We start from the raw sequence: 21,359 nt of genomic DNA on the forward strand, positions 1-21,359 counted from the left end.
ATAGAAATAAAATCCTCGGGACATTTCTTCTTTTGCCTATTGAACTTCCAGACTGGCTGAGGGGAAAGTAATATTTAAGTGTACATTTTTACCTTGATGAAGTTTCTCTGTGGGAGCTTCATAGCTTATTCATTCAGAAAACCTAGGTGGAATATTACATTTAGATGATATGATTTCTTTTTAATATAAGTCAGCAGAAAAATTCAATATGATCTTGACAGAATAAAATACTTCCTATAGTACTTTTTTTCTTTTTCAGATTACTTAAATGAACAAAAGAATTGTATATTTTACTGATTACATATGTCCCTAGAAAAACCCTCCATTCTAGTTGGACTGATCTGTGAAAAATACTTAGCATCTGCTTCTCAATTCTCATCATTTTTTTTTCTTCAATATCAATCAAAGATTCTCTGCCTCAAGACAGTAAGCCTGTATTTTCTTATTAGTATTTTTAATTTTGCTAGTGTATACAAAGCAGTACAGAGATATTTATATTAATAATTATAATCTAAAAATCTAGTACCATGGCAATTTATTCTGATGCAAGTGCCCTGCTGCATATGTTGTCAAACCACAAATCTAATCTGAATTTTAAATGGACACAGGGAAGTGCCCCATGTCTGGAAGTAACCAATGTGACACTAAGAAAAAGATAGTTAACTCCTCCCACTTTAGAATTAATAATTAACACAAATTAATTAATACCAACCATATTAATTTTAACAAAGGCAAGTGCTGGGTTCTGCACCTGGGATGGGGCAACCCCAGATGTACAGACAGACTGGGGAATGAGATGCTGGAAAGCAGTGCCACAGAAAGGTACCTGGGGGTCCTGATCCATGGCAAGTTGAACATGAGTCAGCAGAGCCCTGGCAGCCAGGAGGGCCAACCCTGTCCTGGGGGGCATCAGGCAAAGCATCGCCAGCCGGTCGAGGGAGGGGATTGTCCCGCTCTGCTCTGCACTGGGGTGGTCTCACCTTGAATATTGTGTGCAGTTTTGGGCACCACAATATAAAAAGCATCTAAAGCTGTTGGAGAGCATCCAAAGGAGGTCCATGAAGATGGTGAAGGGTTGAGGGGAAGCCATACAAGAAGCAGCTGAGGTCACTTGGTGTGTTCAGCCTGGAGGAGACCGAGGGAAGACCTGATAGCTGCCTACAGCTTCCTCAAGGGGGTAAGAAGGACAGGTACCAATCTCTCTGGTGACCAGGGGCAGGACCCAAGGGAATGGCATGAAATTGTGTCAGGGGAGTTTCAGGCGGGATATTAGGAAATGGTTCTTCACCCAGAAGGTGGTTGGGCACTGGAACAGGTCGGAGTTCAAGTGTTCGCACAACATTCTCAGGCTCATGGTGAGACTCTTGGGGCTGTCCTGTGCAGGGGCAGGAGTTGGACTCAGTGATCCTTCTAGGTCCCTTCTAACTCAGGGTATTCTAAGACTGTAATCTGTGCACCCACTCAAGTAGGTAACTGACCTAGTTATATGCAAAATGTAGCAATTCATACTGGGTCTTCAGAGGTGTTAATGGTCTGAAAAAACATTTAGATATAACTTTTCTTAACAATTGAGACAGTACTGACTGAGAATTCAGCAAATCTGAAATGAACATCCTTGAAGAGCAGCAAATTAGCTGCAGTGCAGGAAAGACTTCCTGGCTATCAAGCAAATTATAATTATAGCAGGAAAAAAAAAAACCAAACCAAACACCTGGATTTTGGAGAAACACTTAATAAATACATTGGTGAAAAACATACATGCATGCAGTTTCAAGAAGGTCTGGATAATTTGAATAGTGTTTTGCTTCAGTATCATGAAATTTGAAGTCAAAGGTAGCATAGTTCACTGTTTATCACTTCTGAATTTCATCTAAAAAGTGTATGTCCCTCCTTTTTTCCTGAAACAGTTTTGTTTGGAAATATGTACTGGAGCAATAAGAATACACAAAAGACAAACATATGTATCTATATATACAATTTTCTTTTATTAACAAGGTATGTCATTACTGAACAAGGCAACTGAGAAATACAAGGACTGGACATATACATGTACAGAATTGTACAACTCGACTAAAATTGGCATATGTTTTATACACAGATGTGATTAAATCATGTTACAACTCTACTGTATTTGATTAAACACAGTCTAAAGCACTTACATTGGGAAAATATGAAGTTGATCATACAGAGCTCAAGTATGGAATCTAAAAATAATAACAATTTAAAAATTTCAAAACTTTCTATGTTCATTGGTTTTACAGAACAGCACTACAGCTTTTCCTACTACCATATACATGAAAGATTATCAAAAATATATTGATGGGTCTATCGCTAATCATGAATATTTATATTTACAATAAGTTAGCAAATTCTTCACCAAATACTTTATATACAAAACTCAATTTGCCCTTTGTGAAAGAGTCATTAAAAAGTTAAAAACCATAGAAATGCCAGTTAGAAATAATGCATTCCAAAAATTGGACTTGTTTACATCAACTGAGAACAATTGAAAATAATTTATGAAAAAGTATGTCATTTTAGAACATGAACTCTCACAACACTTTAGTTCCAATACAGAGTAGCAGGAATTTTGTCCCGTGTGTTCTTTGAGTGGTAAACTTCTTTTCCAATAAAGCTGCAAGAAAAAAGAAAAAAATATTCTTAAGCAGTTTAATGTGAGTCTTTGAAGAAGGCAGAAGTAATTCAACCATATTAATTTTAACAAGGGACCAATATTCTTTCCCCTCTTCTCAGTGCAGAAAGCACTGTCCCCACTTGTATAAGCCCAAATACTCAGCATTCTTATTTCTCACTCCCTAGAGGCTAAAAGGGGGCGTGGGGCAAGAGGAAAAAAAAAAAAAAAAGGGAAAAGAAGAGAAACCCAACACAAGCCTCTGTACTTTAGTGCTATTTAGAAGTGCATGTCCTTTGGCCAGCAGTGTTTTTGAGTGTGATTTTTGTATTGACTATAATGCTTTTGCAGCATGCTTTGAGCACCCCTAGCAAAATCAGCCTTCTCTGCCAACTGGAAACCCCTCCAACCTGTCTCTCAATTGAAAAAGAGCTTAGACAGGAACCAGACGTTTGCTCTGCAGGTACTTCTTCTACACAGACACGAGCACCTAAGGAATTCTGCAATACAAAACATGGATGCTGAATGAAGCTACACATACTAAGGATTAGACAGCTATTGAAACACAGACTCTCTTGGAATTACATTCCATTCAGGCCCATCCAAGAACCAGAAATCAGCTTGAGAACATAGAAGCACAGTTTACAGGGCTTCCAGTATGTGAGAAAACAGCAGATGGATCAATCACTAAGGTCTCACCTCAGTTTTTCAATTGACAGCATTATGGAAACAATGCTGTGGTTCTGCACTGAATCAAATCACTACAACACAATTGTTCATAATGCACCACAGTAACTTCCGACAAAATGCTGACGCCACATAACAAGCAAAATTAGATCTTGCTGTCAAATCCACATGAAGTAGACCGAATTTCCCTTTTTACCTCTAGAGATGCTAAATGCATCTCCTATACTTGCTCTATGGAATCCCTATCTTCCAATTCCAACAAAGTTTCTCCATGTGCTATTATCTCACCTTTTGTGCTAGTCTTACCTTTCTTCAAACTCCATAATGACCAACTCTCCACTTACTTTTTAAAAAAAGATAAGGATGGAATGACATCTCAATAACCTTTAATCCACGCAGCCACACTCCTAGTTTTAAATCCTGTCTCCTCTTGCTTCAGACAGTCCTCCCTTCTTTGGCTTTCCCCCTAAGCAGTAATTCTTTAACTTAACTTAGTCTTAATTCTTTTCAGGTCATCTTCCTTGTTCCTCTCAAATCAAGCTCACTGGGGAGGGGGTATAACATCTTTGGGTTTCTCTTTTCTCTATCCTATTCCCAAGTAACATTATCCAAAACACAAAATCCAGTTATCTTCTCTATGCTGATGATTTTACACAAACTCCTTCTCCAATTTACCGCTTCTCTCCATATGTTTTCGCACCTGTTTGTGTGTATCTATCTACAATGCCTCCTTCTCCAAACTCAAGTCCTTTTCTCCACAGCTTGACAAACTTCAGCAATCACAGACCAATGACAAATGCTCACATCTTCAAATCCTACTTGTACCTACATCTTCACATACAGTAACTACACCAGCATTTTACAGGTTTTTGGCAGTCTCTCTCTAAAACATTTTCTGCTTAGTCCACTTGTATGTCTAAAACTCTAATTCAGGCCGTGAGCTTTTCCTTGTAAGTTGCCTTAGTCTTCTGATTCAGGTCACCGTACATTCACACAAACAGTACTACTGGCACAACTCAGGGTGAGATGCGGGAGCAGAGGGTAACTGAAGCTACTTAAGCAGCTCCGCTAACATGTAAAACCAGTCTATCCATCTCCCTTTCATTAACACCTGGATCTGTGTCTGATAATCTTTAGTCTGGCTCTATTTTTCTAACTACTTCCTATTTCATAGTTCACAAACTCCCTTAGAGCCAGGATTTTGTAGTTTGTTTGTACAGTACCTGGAACAGAAATATTCACAGCAATAATTTAGGATCCTGTGCACTGCAGTGACATGAATGTTATCATAGACACAAAATCTGTACAGAAATTTGATAACTTTAAGGTGTCTCAGATCTTACCAGTTTAATTTGTGCTCTGTCGCTGGACTTTTGGTCCAACGCTCTGAGTATCTTCTTCTGGATTTGGGCGTTTCCCTGCACTAATGCCAGTACCAAGGGCCGTTCTTCCTGATAATTTAAAATCAGTATTTACATTAAGGCTCTATTGCACCTTTATATAGTCAGGAAAAGTGGTTTGGGTTTTTTTTGTTGTTGTTTAAATTACCTGCTTGCAATAAGTGTGATTGCTGACTGTCTCCATGAGCATAGTGTAAGATACTACTTGCTTGACAGTAACCTGTTCAGATACAGTAGATATTTATTATAATAAGTAAAATTTAGAACTGCAAGCAAGTGTACAATTATGTTCTTTACAACAACAAAAAGGAGCCAATTGATTTATTTTCCATCTTCAAGAAAAATCCTGCCAGAAACCATCCTGAATGCAGAATAGTTCTTACGCAAAAGAAAAATAAGCCTCACGGCAGCCCACAGCAGTTAAATATATATGCACTTATTTATGCAGAGTGAACATTAAGTGCCTACATATTTGTGCATTATATTTGAAACAAGCAGAGTGTTTATATGTCCAAACACTTTAATTAAGTTTAAATAAATTTTAACATTACTTCTGCCAAGTCTCCTCATCCTCTTTATTATTTTGTCATTGCAAGACTAGTGAATCTTAGTTGTGGAAAAATGAAAAAACAAAGTGTAACTTAAAAGAAAGACGCAAACTTTCTTCTGATTCACGTAAACTATCTACTGGCAACCTTGAAACTCAGTGTTCTGCATAAATAGTGCCATTAGCAGAAGCAGTTGCAAGGTTTCTTGTTCTGAACAGTTGCGGTGTTCCGGTTACGTTCTGGATGCTTAAACAAAACACAGATTACAGTACTTCGTGATCAGTAAACACACCACCTCTGTTACGACTGCAAGGAAAAATAGTTGTGTTAAATTTGATTGCAACTTTGATCTAACACAAACCACAGCTTAAGATTCTGTATAGTTAAATTAACAAAAATTTGCTTCCACAATATGAGAATATCTACACAAAACTATGGAAATTGAGTATATACGGAAAGAGTTGTAGTGAAATCCAAGAAAAGATAACATACAAATTTTGCTATCCAGTACACAAGGTGGACTTCTTTTTTCAGTATCTTTCATTTACAGTAGCCTAGGATAACGTTTATTAATTTTTGTTTAGTCACACTTGTGATCCCTCCCACTCAAAACATACAAACACTGCTCGCTTTAGAGATAAAAGTGACAAGACAAGCAAGTTCACTCTAAGAAATAATTTTTATGTTTCAAGAACAGAAACAAGGCCAGTTCACGTTGTAGACAGCAACTGTCACCCAAAATCTATCCATGCTATTTTGATGTTTTGCCTGGTTTTCCACAGTTGCAAGGATTTGGAGATCCTCTACAGACAGGCACTGCCATAATACCTTGCTGCTGAATTCCACTTGCTCCTGTATGAGAGTCTCCCAGGGCACATGACTGAACAACTGTATGACCATCACCAGTTCCCAGCTGAGCTCCTGGAGAGGCAGGGAAAAGACTTAAACATAACAGAAGATACAACTCCAGTTTTGGAATTTAAAATGGGGGGGTGGGGGGTGTTCCCCTCTCTTCAAGAGGTAGACTTCTTACTGTGGCCTTTTTTTTTTTGTCAAACCACCCCAAAACGGGTCCAAAGCTCTAATGCTTTTGTCTTTCCAAATTCAGATGAATACACTGTAACCTGCTACAAAAGGAATACATTTTCTGATGTGAAAAGTATAAGTACATGTTTACATTTCAGTGTATACGAAGGAGAAAAGAGTGCACATAATGTTAATTTCATAATCTTCAAGAGGAACTGTTCTGGCTAAGAACAATAAGCTCAATCTTCTTCCACGTGCTTCTCACCTGGACTAAAGCCTACAGAAAATATAAACCCAGTAAATTTTCAGTTCTGCTGTATCCCTGTACAATGAAGAGTCCAAGGTGTACATAATACTTAACAGTCTTAATCCTGTTCTTTTTTTTAGTAGCAATAAATTCCAGTAAGCAATCTAATGCCAGCATCAGAAAACTTTACAAGTTCAAAGTTCTGACTTGAAAGTTCACAAGTCGCTCCTTATTATAAGTGTCAGGATGCTTACAGACTTCTAGGAGAAAATCAAACTGTTTGATACATGTTAATAAGTAATTTTTAGAGGGGAAGAAAACAGGTTAAAACTTCTTACATATTTGAGATTAAAAAATAATTTGAAGATGTCTCTATACAAATACTATCAAATAGTGAGTAAATTTGAAAATGTTTCTGACTTGCACTCAAAACTGTCTTGTGGAAACAGTTCTTTCTTACAATACATAATGGCAAGGGCATTATAGAAGTTCATGTGGTTCCATTCCAATAATTCTATGTTTTGAAAGAATTTGACTGACCTCCTGTACTACCACAACCAGAAATGCTTTCTCCTGGTGAATAGCCCATTAGGCCACCATTTCCATTTCCATTTGGATTAGAAGGCACTGTTGCAAGAAGACCTAGGCAACAAAATAAAATATATAAAGAAATACAGCAAAAAACCAGAGTAAGCATAGCATGCTTTTTTCCTCATGATAGCTATTCTCCCCCCTCACCTTGAGTGGTTTACCTTTATAAAAGGAGAACACCTCTCTGTCTTGCCTGCTTCTGGGATCTTCCCAAGTAATTTTAGTTCACATTTGCATAACTTTTCCAATATTTCTTAGTTACACGTACTCAATATGTTCCATTACAGTGCAGTGCATCCTGCTTCAATATCCAGTACCTGAACATACTCTCTGCTCACACCTTGCTCTGAGCAGTACCAATGCACATGGTTTACCTCTCAGAGCAAAGGGGAAGAATGATACCAGGGGATGCATTGATACCTATTCAAGTAACACCATTTGCAAATGCAAATACAGTATGGTTGAAGTTATGAACCACATTAAATTTCTAATCACTGATATTAAAACCTATCTATACAAGAGTATCAGAATGCACAGAAGGCCCAGTTTAACCAAAATACTTCCAAAAACCCACAGAAAAAAGTTCAGGGTAATATTTGGAAAGAGGCACTCCCCTCAAACTTCTTTCCTTTCTTGATTATATATAATATTTTCATTTATTTGGATACACAACCCTGGTCACCACTCTGAGCTTACACCTTATTACCACTGTCATGGGACTAAATTATTAATTGCTAGAAGATGATAGAAATTTTCAAATAAAGCTAATAGTCTATAACCATACCCAGTCCTCTGTATCGTGAAAGCTGCTGGTAGATTTGTTTCATCCTCTCAATATTCAGACGGCTTGCCTCTGCGTGGTTTACCATTGGTTTGGGATAATTAACTCCTATAATACATTTTGCAGCCTTCTGGATGCTTTCTGGGGCATTCCAAGGATCATAGATGTATTTTGCAGGGAAACCTCTAAGTACTGGCAAATAACGTCTAAAAAAATAATAAAAAGGTCACGTTAAGTATAAAGCTACTTGACATTATAAGTAACATCCATGAATCAATCACTGCAATTTCTGGATTGTGAGTTACCTGATATAATCCCCATTTGGGTCTGTTCTTCTGCCAAAACCTACTGGACAGTAGCAGTGAAAAAACTGCTGAAAGAAGGAACTGCAGGATAGCCACATCCAGCTTCCAGCATTCACACTCCAATCTGCATCAAGTAACAGCTCTTCAAACACCTTAGGAGATTAGAGCAACAAGTTAGTCTGAACATGACACACCTTCAGGACACCTACTTTTTCATTATTTTTTCCTGAGTTTCTGATTTCAGCTCTTTCTTACCTGGCAATATAAACAGAATGCTCAGTATGCAATTGCAAATACTTACCTAAATGCTAAACGCAAGAAAAAAAGGAAAAAATAATTCAAGAACAGGCTTTTAACCTGTAAGCAAACTTGTAAACATCTCGAAAAGCTACACATTCTTACACAAAAACAGCCTTGAAAAATAAATCCCCAAAGGATGGCTGGAGCCTGACTGCTTGCAATTGGTATTTGCTATTTTCAGAAGAGTTGCTTCATCACATCACAATTTAGTAAGCTTTGCAAACTTCCAGAAAACAGGGAAGGTACAAAGTACAAATTTAAACTGTTGGTCTGAATACCTCAACTTGCACGTTCTCACTATGTGAGGAATCCCAAGAGTGGAATTCAAGAGTTTCAGGGTAACACAAACATTCAGAAGTTGTGTTCTTGAAGGCCAATAGTTAATCTAGTAAGTCACAGTTTTGAGAATGCATTCTTAAATTCCAAAGAAACCATCATCTTTCTTCACGTCTCAACATCTTACTACTGCCATCCAACTTCCACTAATATTAATCCTATGCAAAGTCTAAATAAGACAATACCATTAAACAATAATCTCTCTCCACATATTCAATAAGGCATTCATTCCACAGTATACACTGAATAAGTGTTACAAAAGTATCTTTGTCTAAATATCTGCAACTATTTGGAAAAAACAGTCTGTTTTGAAAAAATAAGATTTATCTTAAAAACATTTTCAAAAAACATTTTAAATAGAAAGTGACTCATAATGCAACAAGATCTTCAGGCATTAAGTGTTAGCACACAGTTGTTCCACTAGATGCTGCCATGTAATAAGACTCTGGAAATAACATCACGTGGAAGGCCAGATTAACTTTTGCAAGCTATGGACCACTGTACAAGCCTTGGCCCTCCATATATCTGTATTATTGCAAAAGGAGGAACAAGTAGTCATTTATCTGTATTATGCAGCTTTGTTGTTGGCTGACTTATGAACTGCAAAAGGAAGATTCCTAAAGCAGCTTATTTTGTTGTGTAACCAATTTATTTTTAAATGAACAATGTTTGCTTACAACTGATTTAAGGAAGATAAAATTTCCTAAGAGTATATACATACATAAACATGAGGTCAGAATCCTGATGGCAAGTAAGTTCTTTTTTAGGTTAAAAAACCAATTGTTTGATTATCAGATTTTCATTGATTATGATTGCTCAGTAAAAGATGTGCTACCTTTCTGAAAATGTAACAGTGATTCAAAGGCTGAGATTAAATCATTCCATTGTTTTCTTCAGAAGACTGACATTTTAAATTTGAACTTCAGCATCTCTTAGATACTTGCACAGAATTAATTGCACTGAACCTTCAGCCAAATCATGTTGCCCTTACTCACACTTCTAACACTGGGCAAAAGGACAGAAATTGCTGAAAGGACATTCTCAGCTTCTAGTTTTCTCCCTTTAATTCTCGTAGTGCTTTCCCTTTGCAGGGAAGCAGACGCAAGATGTGAACAGCAATTGTTCTCACAAAATGATTGGAAAAAAATCTCAATAGTAATCCATGTTTATTTGCCAAGATTTAGGAGGAAATCTCAAATTTAAAAGAATTTCAGACCTATTATGACTGCAAGAAACACTTTAATATTCCAATATAAGGGGGCATTCGAGAGGCAAAATTTCAGCACGACTGGTTTATCAGAACTGATTTAGTTTTGCCCACAGTTTAAGGTTTAAATTTCAACTTACACGGCACAGTAACAACAATTCTAGAATGACAATCAGAAACTCTAATAGGCACTTTAAGAAATTCAAGAATAAGAAATACCTTCATTCCTTCTTCCCAGCTAATCCAGAGGTCACCTCGAGTCAAAAAGCATGCTACAGCATGCCGGGCTAAATGGTGGATCCAACCTTCTTGACGAAGCTGTGTCATAATTGCATCAATCCACGGAAAACCTGTCCTGCCTTCTGCCCATTTGGCCAAAGCCTCAGGATTCTTATCCCATGGAATTTGAACACAGATAGGATTCCCCTCCATTTTATCAAACCGTGGATTGTTAGTCGCCGCTGTGTAGAAAAACTCACGCCATAACAGCTGGCCATAGAGGGAGAGGGGAGGGGAGCTGTTCTTTTTTACCTGCAGATCATCATTAAATAAAAACATTTTATTAGGAGAAGTAGAGGAAAATCATGGCATCTAAGAATATGCAGCTGACTACACAGAAATCCTACCTTTTTGTACAGATCCGTTAACTTGAAATAAAACAGACGACAGGACAAGCAGCCAAAGCGGAGGTAGGGACTAAGCCCTGTAGGACTTGCCAGAAGGGAATTTGCATTCATTCGTGGTCTTTCAAAGTTTGCTACCCAAGCCTTAAGAAGACAAAAGCCACACAGCAATATCAGACTACAGGCTATGTAGCAACTTATAAAGGGAGAAATCATACACCGTCTATAACCAAATCCAAACAGTGCACAGATCATCATGTTACCTACAACATCCAGGCGTTCCTTCTGAATCAGTGGAACCTCTGGAAGGTAATTCATCTTAATGCAGAAGGTACCAACTGTCTTCCAGACCTATCTGTCCCTTTCTTTTAAATACATTGGAAACCTAGCCAAACTAGCTTTCAGAGGAATTCCTCTTCAAAATTATAAGTAGTATGTTTCAAATGAAATTACCTCAAAAAAAATTCTTTTTAGCATAAAATAGTAAAACAGACTTTCTCTAAAATTCAAAGACAACCTGCCATCATCTTCTAAAACTAAGAAACAAACTATTGATTTATATCATTATATTGAGGCCTGAAGTTTGTGGGTTAGATTTTTTTTTAACAGGACTTGTCCAAATCCCTTTACATTTCATAGCAAAGAGTAACTATGTTTCCCAGATACTTTTGTGATGATCTGAAGCACACCTTTCGTTCTAGATGCCTTTCCAGTCGTGTGAGAGCTTCTGTTTCTCCCCCTGGCCATACTGCAGAAGGCAGACCATCTGTATCAAATCCTGAAAGACAAATTGAAATAAAGAAATTCCTTGTTTGCTTATCCTGTAGGACAACAAAATTCTAGCATATTGATACTTGACTATTTTATTGCGTCTTGAGAAAAACCCTAAGTTGGACACATGTAAAAGTATAAGTTTTAAAACAGGATGTAAACAAATCTTCTCAAAGCACATCCAATACCTCTAACTTGCAGCAAAATTAAATTTTTACTTTTACACTTACATTAATATACATTACAAATTTTACATGCTGAATGGTCTTACTGCAATCCCACTTTTTCTGTGTTTTTTTTTTTTGGTAAAAGGTGACCTTTCTATAATTTTCTGAATTATTTGCAAGTTCTCAGCTTTGCAATATGCAGGGTAACCAAAATTACAACTATTTTACTTTAATTTATGGAGTTGATTATCCTTTTTTGTTCCTTTTGTATGTCATAACTGTATCGGTATAACAATTAACCACAAGAAGGATCTCTCTCATTGTTATTTTAAGTGGTAGATTACATCTTTCTTGTTTCATAATGTCAAAGCAGTCCTAGAACATACCCAGCTCTTCAAGTGATGGCACACCGTATTTCTCATCATGGTCATCAGAAACTGGAGTGGTACATTTTTTCATTACTTCTGGGGTTATGGTCTCCACAGGCATCTCCAGTGGTTCCATTCGACTAATGAGGGTCTGAAATCGCTTGTAAGTAAGAGGAGGCTGCCCTCCATTTAACTCTATTATTCTGGATTAAAGAAAAAGAAAAAAAGCAAAGGGGCATGTCAGATAATAGTATTTAAACATTTTGTTTTATAAAATATACACAGCAATACACACAGAGAAATATCTCTTTATCTTCCTCTAGCATGCTATATAAAAATCACAGATTCACATGGTAATCCAGACACTTTGAACTTTATTTTTACCATCTTTTTTTCCCCTCTAGGGAAACATAAATTAACTGTTTATAACCAATTCAATTTTCTTCATTCCTCATGCATGAGGAAGTAATGAACATGGACAGTTCAAGGCAAAGAAATAAAAGACAAATAATAAAAGAAATAATAAAAGACAATTAATTAACATAAACATTATATTCAAAAGAACCCCAAACTAAAACTGCATTTCAGATACAGTTACATATAATTCTTTGGAGTTCCAAATTCTACTCAGTATATAATAAAATTTGGATGGATGAAAAGAAACATAAACCAAATTTGTAGTTTCCCTAATTATAAAGTGCTCTGTGTAGAAAGTAGCACACAATACCTACACAAATACTACATAAAACTACATAAAAAGTTTTTCTTTTTTCTTTTTAAAACCAGAGGTAATGGTAACTTACTTGTCTAGGTCATATAATGTATGGGAAATCCGAACAATGACCTCCACTCCAGCTTCACTAGCCAGCTTTTTAATAGCTGCATCTCTTTCCTTCCCAAATGGTTCAGAATCATACTCAATTGAAAGTTTTGCAATGTTCCACTCCTACAACACAAACCAAAAATGTGATCCTTCAGCAACTCAGCTGCATGACGGAGGGTGAGGGGAAGGAGAACTGGAAGGACAGGGGCAGAATGGAACACCAGCTACTATCTGCAGGTAGTTATCAGAGATACAGAAAGGTCCAAAATACATTCAGACACCCAGAATAGCAAAACCAAAGTCCAGTTTTTTGGCATCTAAGTAGGAATCGGGCATAAAAAAGCCTCCATCTGTTCTATTACTGTGCACACAGTAACAGGACTACTTCTGTGCAAATTCTGAAAATTCATCTCTAACTTTAGGATCCATATACCTTGAGACACAACAGAAGGGAAAGATGACACCTTCTGAACATTGATCAGCAGCAGTGTCTTGCTCTGCAGAAAAGCTTTTTACATGTGCCTGTCAACTTCAACAGCAGAACTGAAGTTTCAGGGGCAGAGGACAGAAATACTGCCCTGCCTTCAAACCAAACACCATGTACTTACTTTACCTTTTCGAAATCCCTACTCCTCACTCAGACAGTCTTCAAATTCTCAATTAGAAAAAGAAAAAAAAAGGCTGTCTCCTAAAAAGATAGTGCCTTATACCTTGAAGTCTAATATCCTTTATGTCACAGATGCTGTTACTAAGCCCAATAGTCACAGGTGGGGAAAAAAGAAGTGAACAAAGGGATCAACTAATGGCTAAAGCTTCTGCAACAGTAGAAAATTGGAAAGCTGAAGTATGCACAGAATGATCCTAGAAAGGCATCATGCCAATTGAACTCAAAGAAATACCTTTCTAATCCCTCAGAATCTTAATCACTTGATTTAAATACACAAGCCAGAGTATTTCAGAGAATTGGATTTAGACTAATGAGACAAGGGCACTCAACACTGTTCACCCGGGGTGCTATTTCATTTCCAAACTCTAGCTCTCTCTTAGATGAAGCCCAGCCCCAAGGATAGGCAATTCCAAGGAGTGCTGGTTCTTTGAAAGAAGGTTCTGTCCAGCCTTAAGTCTGCCAAGACTAACCCAGCAGGCCTTGAATCCTCAAGCAAACTCCTACACCATCATAGGTGTAGGAGTTTATTTCCCATTTCATAATGTAAAACCACTGTTGCAGCAGATAGTCTTCTACATCTTTCTTTCCTCTGGCATATTGAAAAGACGACCATAAAAAATGTGTCCAAGAGCCAGAGTCACGTCCTGAAAGGAGTCAAGGAACTCCGAGACAAGTGCTACGTAATGTGAATACACCCAGATCACATCACCACGAGCTAGACAATTAGAAGTAGTATGGACACAAATAATTTTGCATATACTGCTGGATGCTTTTAGCAACTTGATGTGTTCAAAATATTAGTGATTATTCCAATTCTATTTCCTTTACTGAGGCAGAGAGCAGCCCAGAACAAACTGAAGAGAATGAGGCAAGAGCAAAGTGGAGATTGGTGGCTGTCTTGGCCACAGCGACCACAAGGTGATTAAAATCTCTGCTGACAGAAGGAAAAGTGCCAGCAAAGCCTCAACTCTGGACATGAGGAGAGCAGACTTCAGGCTGCTCAGGGAATTAGTAAGTAAGACCCCCTGGGAAAATGTTTTTATAGGTGCTGGGGTCCATCAGTGCCAGTCACTTTTCAAACATCACCTCCTAAGGGCACAGGAGCAGGCAATTCCCAAATGCTGGAAGTCAAGCAGGCGAGGCAGAAGGCCAGCTTGGCTGAGCAGGGATCTTCTCTCGGAAATAAGGCAAAAAAGGAAGGTGTATGCCCAGAGGAAGCAAGGTCAAGTGACATGAGAAGAATTCAGAGATGCTGCTTGCCACTGCAGGGAGAAAATCCGTGAGGCCAAAGCTAAGCTGGAGTTGAAGTTGTCCAGAATGTGGGAGACAATAAAAAGAGATTTTTCAAATATATGAATGGCAATAGGCAATATAGAAATATCATTGGCCCCTTACAGCATGAGGATGGTCACCTCACAAACAGGGACAGAGACAAGTTAGAGGTGTTTAACACTTCCTTTCCCTTTGTCTTCAACACAGATGATGGACCAAGGGAGTCTCAGTGCCCTGAGCTGGAGGATCATGAGTGCGAGAATGATCAACTCCCAATCAGTCCTGAAATTGTGAGGAGTCTGATGTTCCAGCTGGATCCCTACAAATCTATAGGGCCTGATGGGATTCATCCTAGAATCCTCAAAGATTCCAATGATGTCATCGCAAAAATCTTTCTTGATTTTTGAGCAGTCTTGGGAATCCAGAGAGCTTCCAGCGGACTGGAAGCTGGTGAATGTTGTCCTGATTTTCAAGAAGGGCAAGAAGGAGGACCCCAGAAACTACAGGCTGGTCAGTCTCACTTCAGTGCCTCGGAAAGTTATGGAGAAGATTATTCTGGGAGGTACTGAAAAACACGTGAAAGACAATGCTGACATTGGTCACGGCCAGCACAGCTCCATGAGAGCAGAGTCCTGCTTATCGAATCTGATTTCCTTTTATGACATGGGAACCCACCTCGTTGATCAAGGGAAGCCAGTTTATGTAATTTTTTTTTTTATTTCAGTAAATCTTTTGATACTCTCTCCCAGGATCCTTCTGGACAAAGTGTCCAGCACACAGCTGGATAAACACATCGTGTGGTGAGTGAGCACTTGGCTCACGAGTCGAGCACAGAGGGTGACAGTGAATAGGGTAACATCAGACCAGTGACCTGTCACTAGTGGGGTTCCACAGGGCTCCATCTTGGGCTCTGTGCTCTTCAACATCTTCATAAATGACTTGGACACAGGACTGGAAGGGATTCTAAGCAAGTTTGCAGATGACACAAAACTCAGAGGAGCTGTTGACTCCCTCGAAGGCAGAAAGGCCCTGCAGAGAGACCTCAACAAATGAGAGGGCTGGGCAATCACCAACCATATGAAGTTCAACAGGGTTAAGTGTCGGATTCTTTCCTGGGATGGGGCAACCCTGGATTTACGTACAGACTGGGGGATGAGGTGCTGGAAAGCAATGCCACGGAGAGGGACCTGGGGGTCCTGTTCGATGGCAAGTTGAACATGAGTCAGCAGAGCCCTGGCAGCCAGGAGGGCCAACCCTGTCCTGGGGGGCATCAGGCAAAGCATCACCAGCCGGTCGAGGGAGGGGATTGTCCCGCTCTGCTCTGCACCGGGGCAGCCTCACCTTGAATATTGTGGCAGTTTTGGGCACCACAATATAAGAAAGATATTAAGCTGTTAGAGAGTGTCCAAAGGAGGGCAATGAAGATGGTGAAGGGTTTGAGGTGAAGCCGTATGAGGAGTGGCTGAGGGCACTTGGTCCGTTCAGCCCGCAGAAGAGGAGACTGAGGGGAGACCTCAGCACAGTCTACAATTTCCTTGTGAGAGGAAGAGCAGACACTGATCTCTTCTCTATGGTGACTAGTGACAGGACACAAGGGAATGGCCTGAAGTTGTGTCAGGGGAGGTTTAGGTTGGCTATCAGAAAAGGGTTCTTCATCCAGAGGGTGGTTGGGCACTGGAACAGGCTCCCTAGGGAAGTGGTCAGAGCACCAGGCCTGACAGAGTTCAAGGACCATTTGGATGATACTCTCAGGCACATGGTGTGACTCTTGGTGATGGTCCTGTGCAAGGCCAGGAGTTGGACTCAATGATCCTTCTGGGTCCCTTCTGTGATTCTGTGAACCAACCAAAACCTGACTGGCATGAAAGAGCCTTAAGGTGTTTGAGGCCTTTTGTAAGGACAAAGATAGATCAGTGCTCTGCCTATTGAAGGAATTGTCCTTCAGCCTGTGAGAAGGAAACCCTTACCAAAACATGGCTGTGATACATTCATTCCCAGGGAATCCACATATGCAGGCATCTGTGATAAGACCCCTGACACCAGGCTCTACAGAAATTCCACTTTCTCCTACCATGACTTAACTAAAGCTATCTTTTCCCAGCCAAACTTAACTGAACTCATCTTGTCCACGTGTTCATTCTTCAGGATCAGAATCGCTGCTCTCGTTTGAGACATTTAATGAGGATGATCTGAAAACCCTGGTTCAGTATTATAAGCCCTTCACTGCACTGCAAGTGCCTGATGTAAAGCTACTGCTCTGGCAAAAGAACCTGCGAGATTAATTACATTAGGTAGATGCATATTCCAGGTAGGCTTCAGCCAGAAGTGAAGAAGTCCTCAAGAGCTTCAATAACTTATTTGAGGATAGAGGATGTCACTGGTTTCCCCTCAGTGAATCAATAATGATAAAGACACTTTTTGATAATTTGAGGAACCAGAAGACATAGACAGATGTGAATGTTCTTTTTTGATTGATGTATGCTATCTATATAACAAGTTATTTTCATTACCTTCTCAGTATTAAAATTAATATTCTGAAAATATGGCAATCCAATGCTGTTAGGCATAGAAAGATCAGCCTAGTAGCAAGATCTGAAATAGGAATTGTCCAAGTAGCCACTGAAGTATTTAAGAAAATTTTTCACATGTTGCTCAAATCCAGATGGCAACATAACAACAGCAAGATCTTTGCCCCTATTTAAATGCAATCAAACTAAGTTTGGCAGACAAATCTAACAAGCTTGAGTATCTGAGGGGTTGCAAGCAGCAACTAATGCCACAGTACTACTGGCAGGAAATTTTTCACTGAGGAGAAATCAAGGAAACACCAGTAGGAGTATCAGCCAGTTAGCATTTCCCAGGGACTAAAGCACAAGAATAAAGATGGAAATGTGAGTTTTGGTGGAGTTTTCAGCTTGGCGTTGAAGACCTGGGAATAAAAATCTTGAAAATATGACCTCTTTGGAAAAATGGATATCTAATTTTTCCCCCACAGTCTCACTTCTTTCAGTCACCTCAGTTCAAATCAATCTGCAAAGTGTTCATTTTTACTATCCTATTATTACCTTAAATACATTATTATCCATGGATGACATGTTAGTATCAGCAACAAACCCTCACAGATTTAATTTTCTCAATAATAAGACTCTTTCCCACAAAAACTTTAAACTTCTTTGACTAGAAATTGCTTTTTAGTTGCTCTATGCTTTTAACAAGCCTACTACTAGGAAAAGGCTTATTAAATCACCTTTAATGAAAAAGTAATCACATCAGATATTTGGCCTAAATAAAACATTGCTTTTACAGGTCAGGCTTTGAACCTGGATTCATGTGCACAGAATTATATTTCAGTATTACAAAGGGAACTTGAAAAGGAAAATGTAGTAATATTCAGTACCTACACTTAGCAAACCATTTGAAATCAATTCCATTTCTGGAAAGAAAGAAAGTAAAACCAGTAAAGTCTAAGAGCAATTCAGTTCAGTTGGTGATATGTACATTAAAGGGGAAAAATTCAAAACAAACAGAAACAACCTTAATGAGAAACTGCAAGGACAGTTAAGTATTTGTATGGATAACTTGCACTGAAGTAAATAGTGCAAGAAATATTCCTAGTTGAAATCAGTTTGTCAGTCATATTTGTGGACAGAAACAACAACTGCAAGAGGCATTTACCTTAAAAAGTCTGGGAAAAACATCTGCTGGCTGCCCACGAATAACAAACAAACGTGAATTCAGTTTCCGTAGATTAGCATCAAGATCCTCAAGACACTGCAGCAGGAATCTGCAAGGAATTGTAAGGAAACATTTATTTTCTGAGGCAAACCAGACCATTTAATAATAGAAAAAAGTAACAAAGAGGAATAATCCAACAATGATTATCAGACTTTGAGTATTTGGTGATGCATGCAGTTCACATCTGAATTACACTTGGCTTGCAGTAGCACAAGATCATATAATATAGTCAATAATCCATAACTCGTAAAACCAAACCATGTTGTCATTTCAGTTTTCACCTCGATGCTATTCAACTCTGGAATGGATTAAAAGACACTCTAGTCTTAACTAAAACTACAAGTATCTTGTCAGTGTACAGACAAACCCCCCCCCCCACTACAGAAAAGAACCCAACAACAAACAAACAGATAATCAGCTGTTGGCACACTGCTACTAAACTTAATCCAAGTCTCTCTTACAACACAGCAGCCTGAACTGTTACTAAAAACAGCAAAGCAGAGGAGTACAGAGTCATTATTATCCCTTCAGCCTTCATTTATAGAAACAGCCCTCTATATAACAGTTTCATGCATCTGGCTGTAACCTCACCTGAATTATTTAATGAGCAAATATGCAAATAAGGAAAAAAACAAACTGGGGGCATGGGATGCTGCAAATCTGCAAGTCTTCAAGAGAAACAGCTAGTTACACAAAGGATGTTGAGACAGGTTCACATGTGCAAAGATTTATTAGTGGATATAGTAACTAAAATCTCCAGTGGTGAAACTTCTTCGGAGAAAGAAATAAAAATGAAAGGAAGGAGAGGAAAAAAGAGCTCTACCTTGCAGCCAGACAGAAGGAGAGATGCCGGGGGTCCCCAGGTGAGTGTCCTTCCCCTGGACTCCTCTCCCATGTAACAAGTGGCTCCTCCAGTGTTTTTCTCATGTGGTCAGCAGGTCCAGGGAGGTGATCCTCTCCCTCTGCTCTGCCCTGCTGAGGCCACATCTGGACTGTTGAGTCCAGTTCTGGGCTCCCCAGTCCAAGAAAGACAAGGAACTACTGGAGAGGGTCTGGTGGAGGACTATAAAGGTGATGAGGGGATCAGAGCATCTCTCTTATGAGCAAAGGCTGAGAGAGCCGGGCCTGTGTAGCCTGGCGAAGAGATAACTGAGGGTAGATCTTATCAATGCATACAAATATCTTAAGGGGGGTGTCAAGAGGATGGGGCCAGACTCTTTTCAGTGCAAATAGGCACAAAGGGCAACAGGCACAAACTGAAACACAGGAAGCTCCATCTGCATATGAGGAAAAACTTCTTTGAGGGTGACAGAGGACTCAAAGAGGCTGCCCAGAAAGGTCGTAAAGTCTCCTTCTCTGGGGATAATCAAAACCCACCTAGACATGATCCTGTGCAACCTGCTTTGGGTGCACCTGCTTTAGCAGGGGGGTTGGACCAGGTGATCTCCAGAGGTCCCTTCCTACCCCAACCATTCTGTGATTCTGTGTAGTAACATTTTTCACCAGGAGCTGCTCAAACCCTCTCAGCCATTTCTTCTTACAAAGCTGCTGGCATTCACCAAAGCACATGCTGATCAAGACAACTGCTGAGTCAGTGCCTGCCAGTCATTAACCTCTGTGTACACGCGATTGCCATAAACCACAAGCTACACCCAAAGGAGGGGAAAAAAAAAGAGGTTATTCCAACACTGCAGGCCATTATTCCTGAGAAAACCTGCTGTAATGACGCTATGTGCAGGTCCAAGGTCAGAGTGGTAACAGCTCAGATACAATCACCAGATGAATGAAAATGCTTCACCTTCTACGAGGGACATAATGTACACGATTGCTGTAGAACTGCTAACATTCATTTTCTGAAGATTTAGCAATATGTAAGGGATGTCTACTTAACACACGTTGCTGCCAACTTTATAGGGGAAAAAAACTGACCAAAAATAATATATAAAAGGCTGGCAGGAACCCCCCCAGCTGCTATTAAACATCTAAACTGCGTAGCTCACTAGACCTGAAAGACTGAGAGCAGGCCTCTCGGCAGCCAGAATACAAGAATACAATGGCTCCTTGGCTGGCAAACTATGCTTATATGCTTTATGTCTGGAACAAACCACAAATGCCTAATTTTCTCACTTTGCTAAATTTTGTTTTGAAAAAACTCTGAGGTAGTAAAAAGATAAAAAGAAACTCCTGTATACCCATTTAGTTAGAAACCATGCAGGAGTCATTTTAAGAATCAGATGAGAACAGCATATGCTTCTATGAGAGACAACTTGAGTCCCATGTTCCCAGGACAAAGTCAACTCCATTTGGACTCTGAAAATTACAGCTTCACTTTATCAAGTTTTTTTGAAACCTGGAATGACAGACATTATTCATTGATCTTATTGATGTGAATCTCGCTTTCAAGGAGCATGTCCATTCACAAATCACTATAAAGACAAACTGCAATACTGTCCAGGATACCTTTGTAATAGTCCAGAGGAAGATTTTTTTGTGGTTTGGTTTTAGGGCGTTTTGTTGTTGTTGTGGCATGTTTGTTTTGTTTTTTTAAACTTCATCTCACCAAGCATAGGGAGAGGGTATGAAGAGAAACTGATGACATAAAATATTTATAACTATTCAAACTAAAAATCTGTATTTCAGGAAACTTTTCAGTTCCCTCTATTTTCTCGATTTCTTTTCTTCCTACCTGACTGAGCAGAATATATAACTTCTAGTTTGGACTTGGTACAAAATCCTATTCAAGAAGATTACATGCACTGACCCAGTCTCCAATTCACATCCAAGATCCCTAAACTTGCCCTTAATACTGTTTAATCTCTATTTGTTGGTTCCCCAAATCCACTCTATTATCTTACTTAACTATCTCTTACCAC

The 21,359-nt window shown here is 39.1% G+C and overlaps 1 protein-coding gene across 1 annotated transcript in view; it reads right to left on the minus strand.

The window, feature by feature from the left end:
• Positions 1-1,960: 1,960 nt before the first annotated feature.
• Positions 1,961-21,359, minus strand: part of CRY1 (cryptochrome circadian regulator 1) — a 40,776-nt gene continuing 21,377 nt past the window's right edge. Inside the window, exons 2-14 of the mRNA XM_027715127.2 lie at positions 18,427-18,535; positions 12,793-12,935; positions 12,008-12,192; positions 11,373-11,461; positions 10,687-10,827; positions 10,280-10,591; positions 8,218-8,369; positions 7,916-8,118; positions 7,081-7,182; positions 6,096-6,188; positions 4,868-4,939; positions 4,663-4,770; positions 1,961-2,635 (exon numbers count right to left, since the gene is read on the minus strand). Of these exons, the coding sequence (XP_027570928.1) occupies positions 4,667-4,770; positions 4,868-4,939; positions 6,096-6,188; positions 7,081-7,182; positions 7,916-8,118; positions 8,218-8,369; positions 10,280-10,591; positions 10,687-10,827; positions 11,373-11,461; positions 12,008-12,192; positions 12,793-12,935; positions 18,427-18,535 (1,705 nt within the window). The 3' untranslated portion in view covers positions 1,961-2,635; positions 4,663-4,666. The remainder of the gene's footprint in view (positions 2,636-4,662; positions 4,771-4,867; positions 4,940-6,095; positions 6,189-7,080; positions 7,183-7,915; positions 8,119-8,217; positions 8,370-10,279; positions 10,592-10,686; positions 10,828-11,372; positions 11,462-12,007; positions 12,193-12,792; positions 12,936-18,426; positions 18,536-21,359) is intronic.

Source organism: Pipra filicauda, unplaced genomic scaffold, assembly GCF_003945595.2.
Source record: "Pipra filicauda isolate LSUMZ 115617 unplaced genomic scaffold, ASM394559v2 scaffold201_size1378038_pilon, whole genome shotgun sequence".
Lineage (NCBI taxonomy): Eukaryota > Metazoa > Chordata > Aves > Passeriformes > Pipridae > Pipra > Pipra filicauda.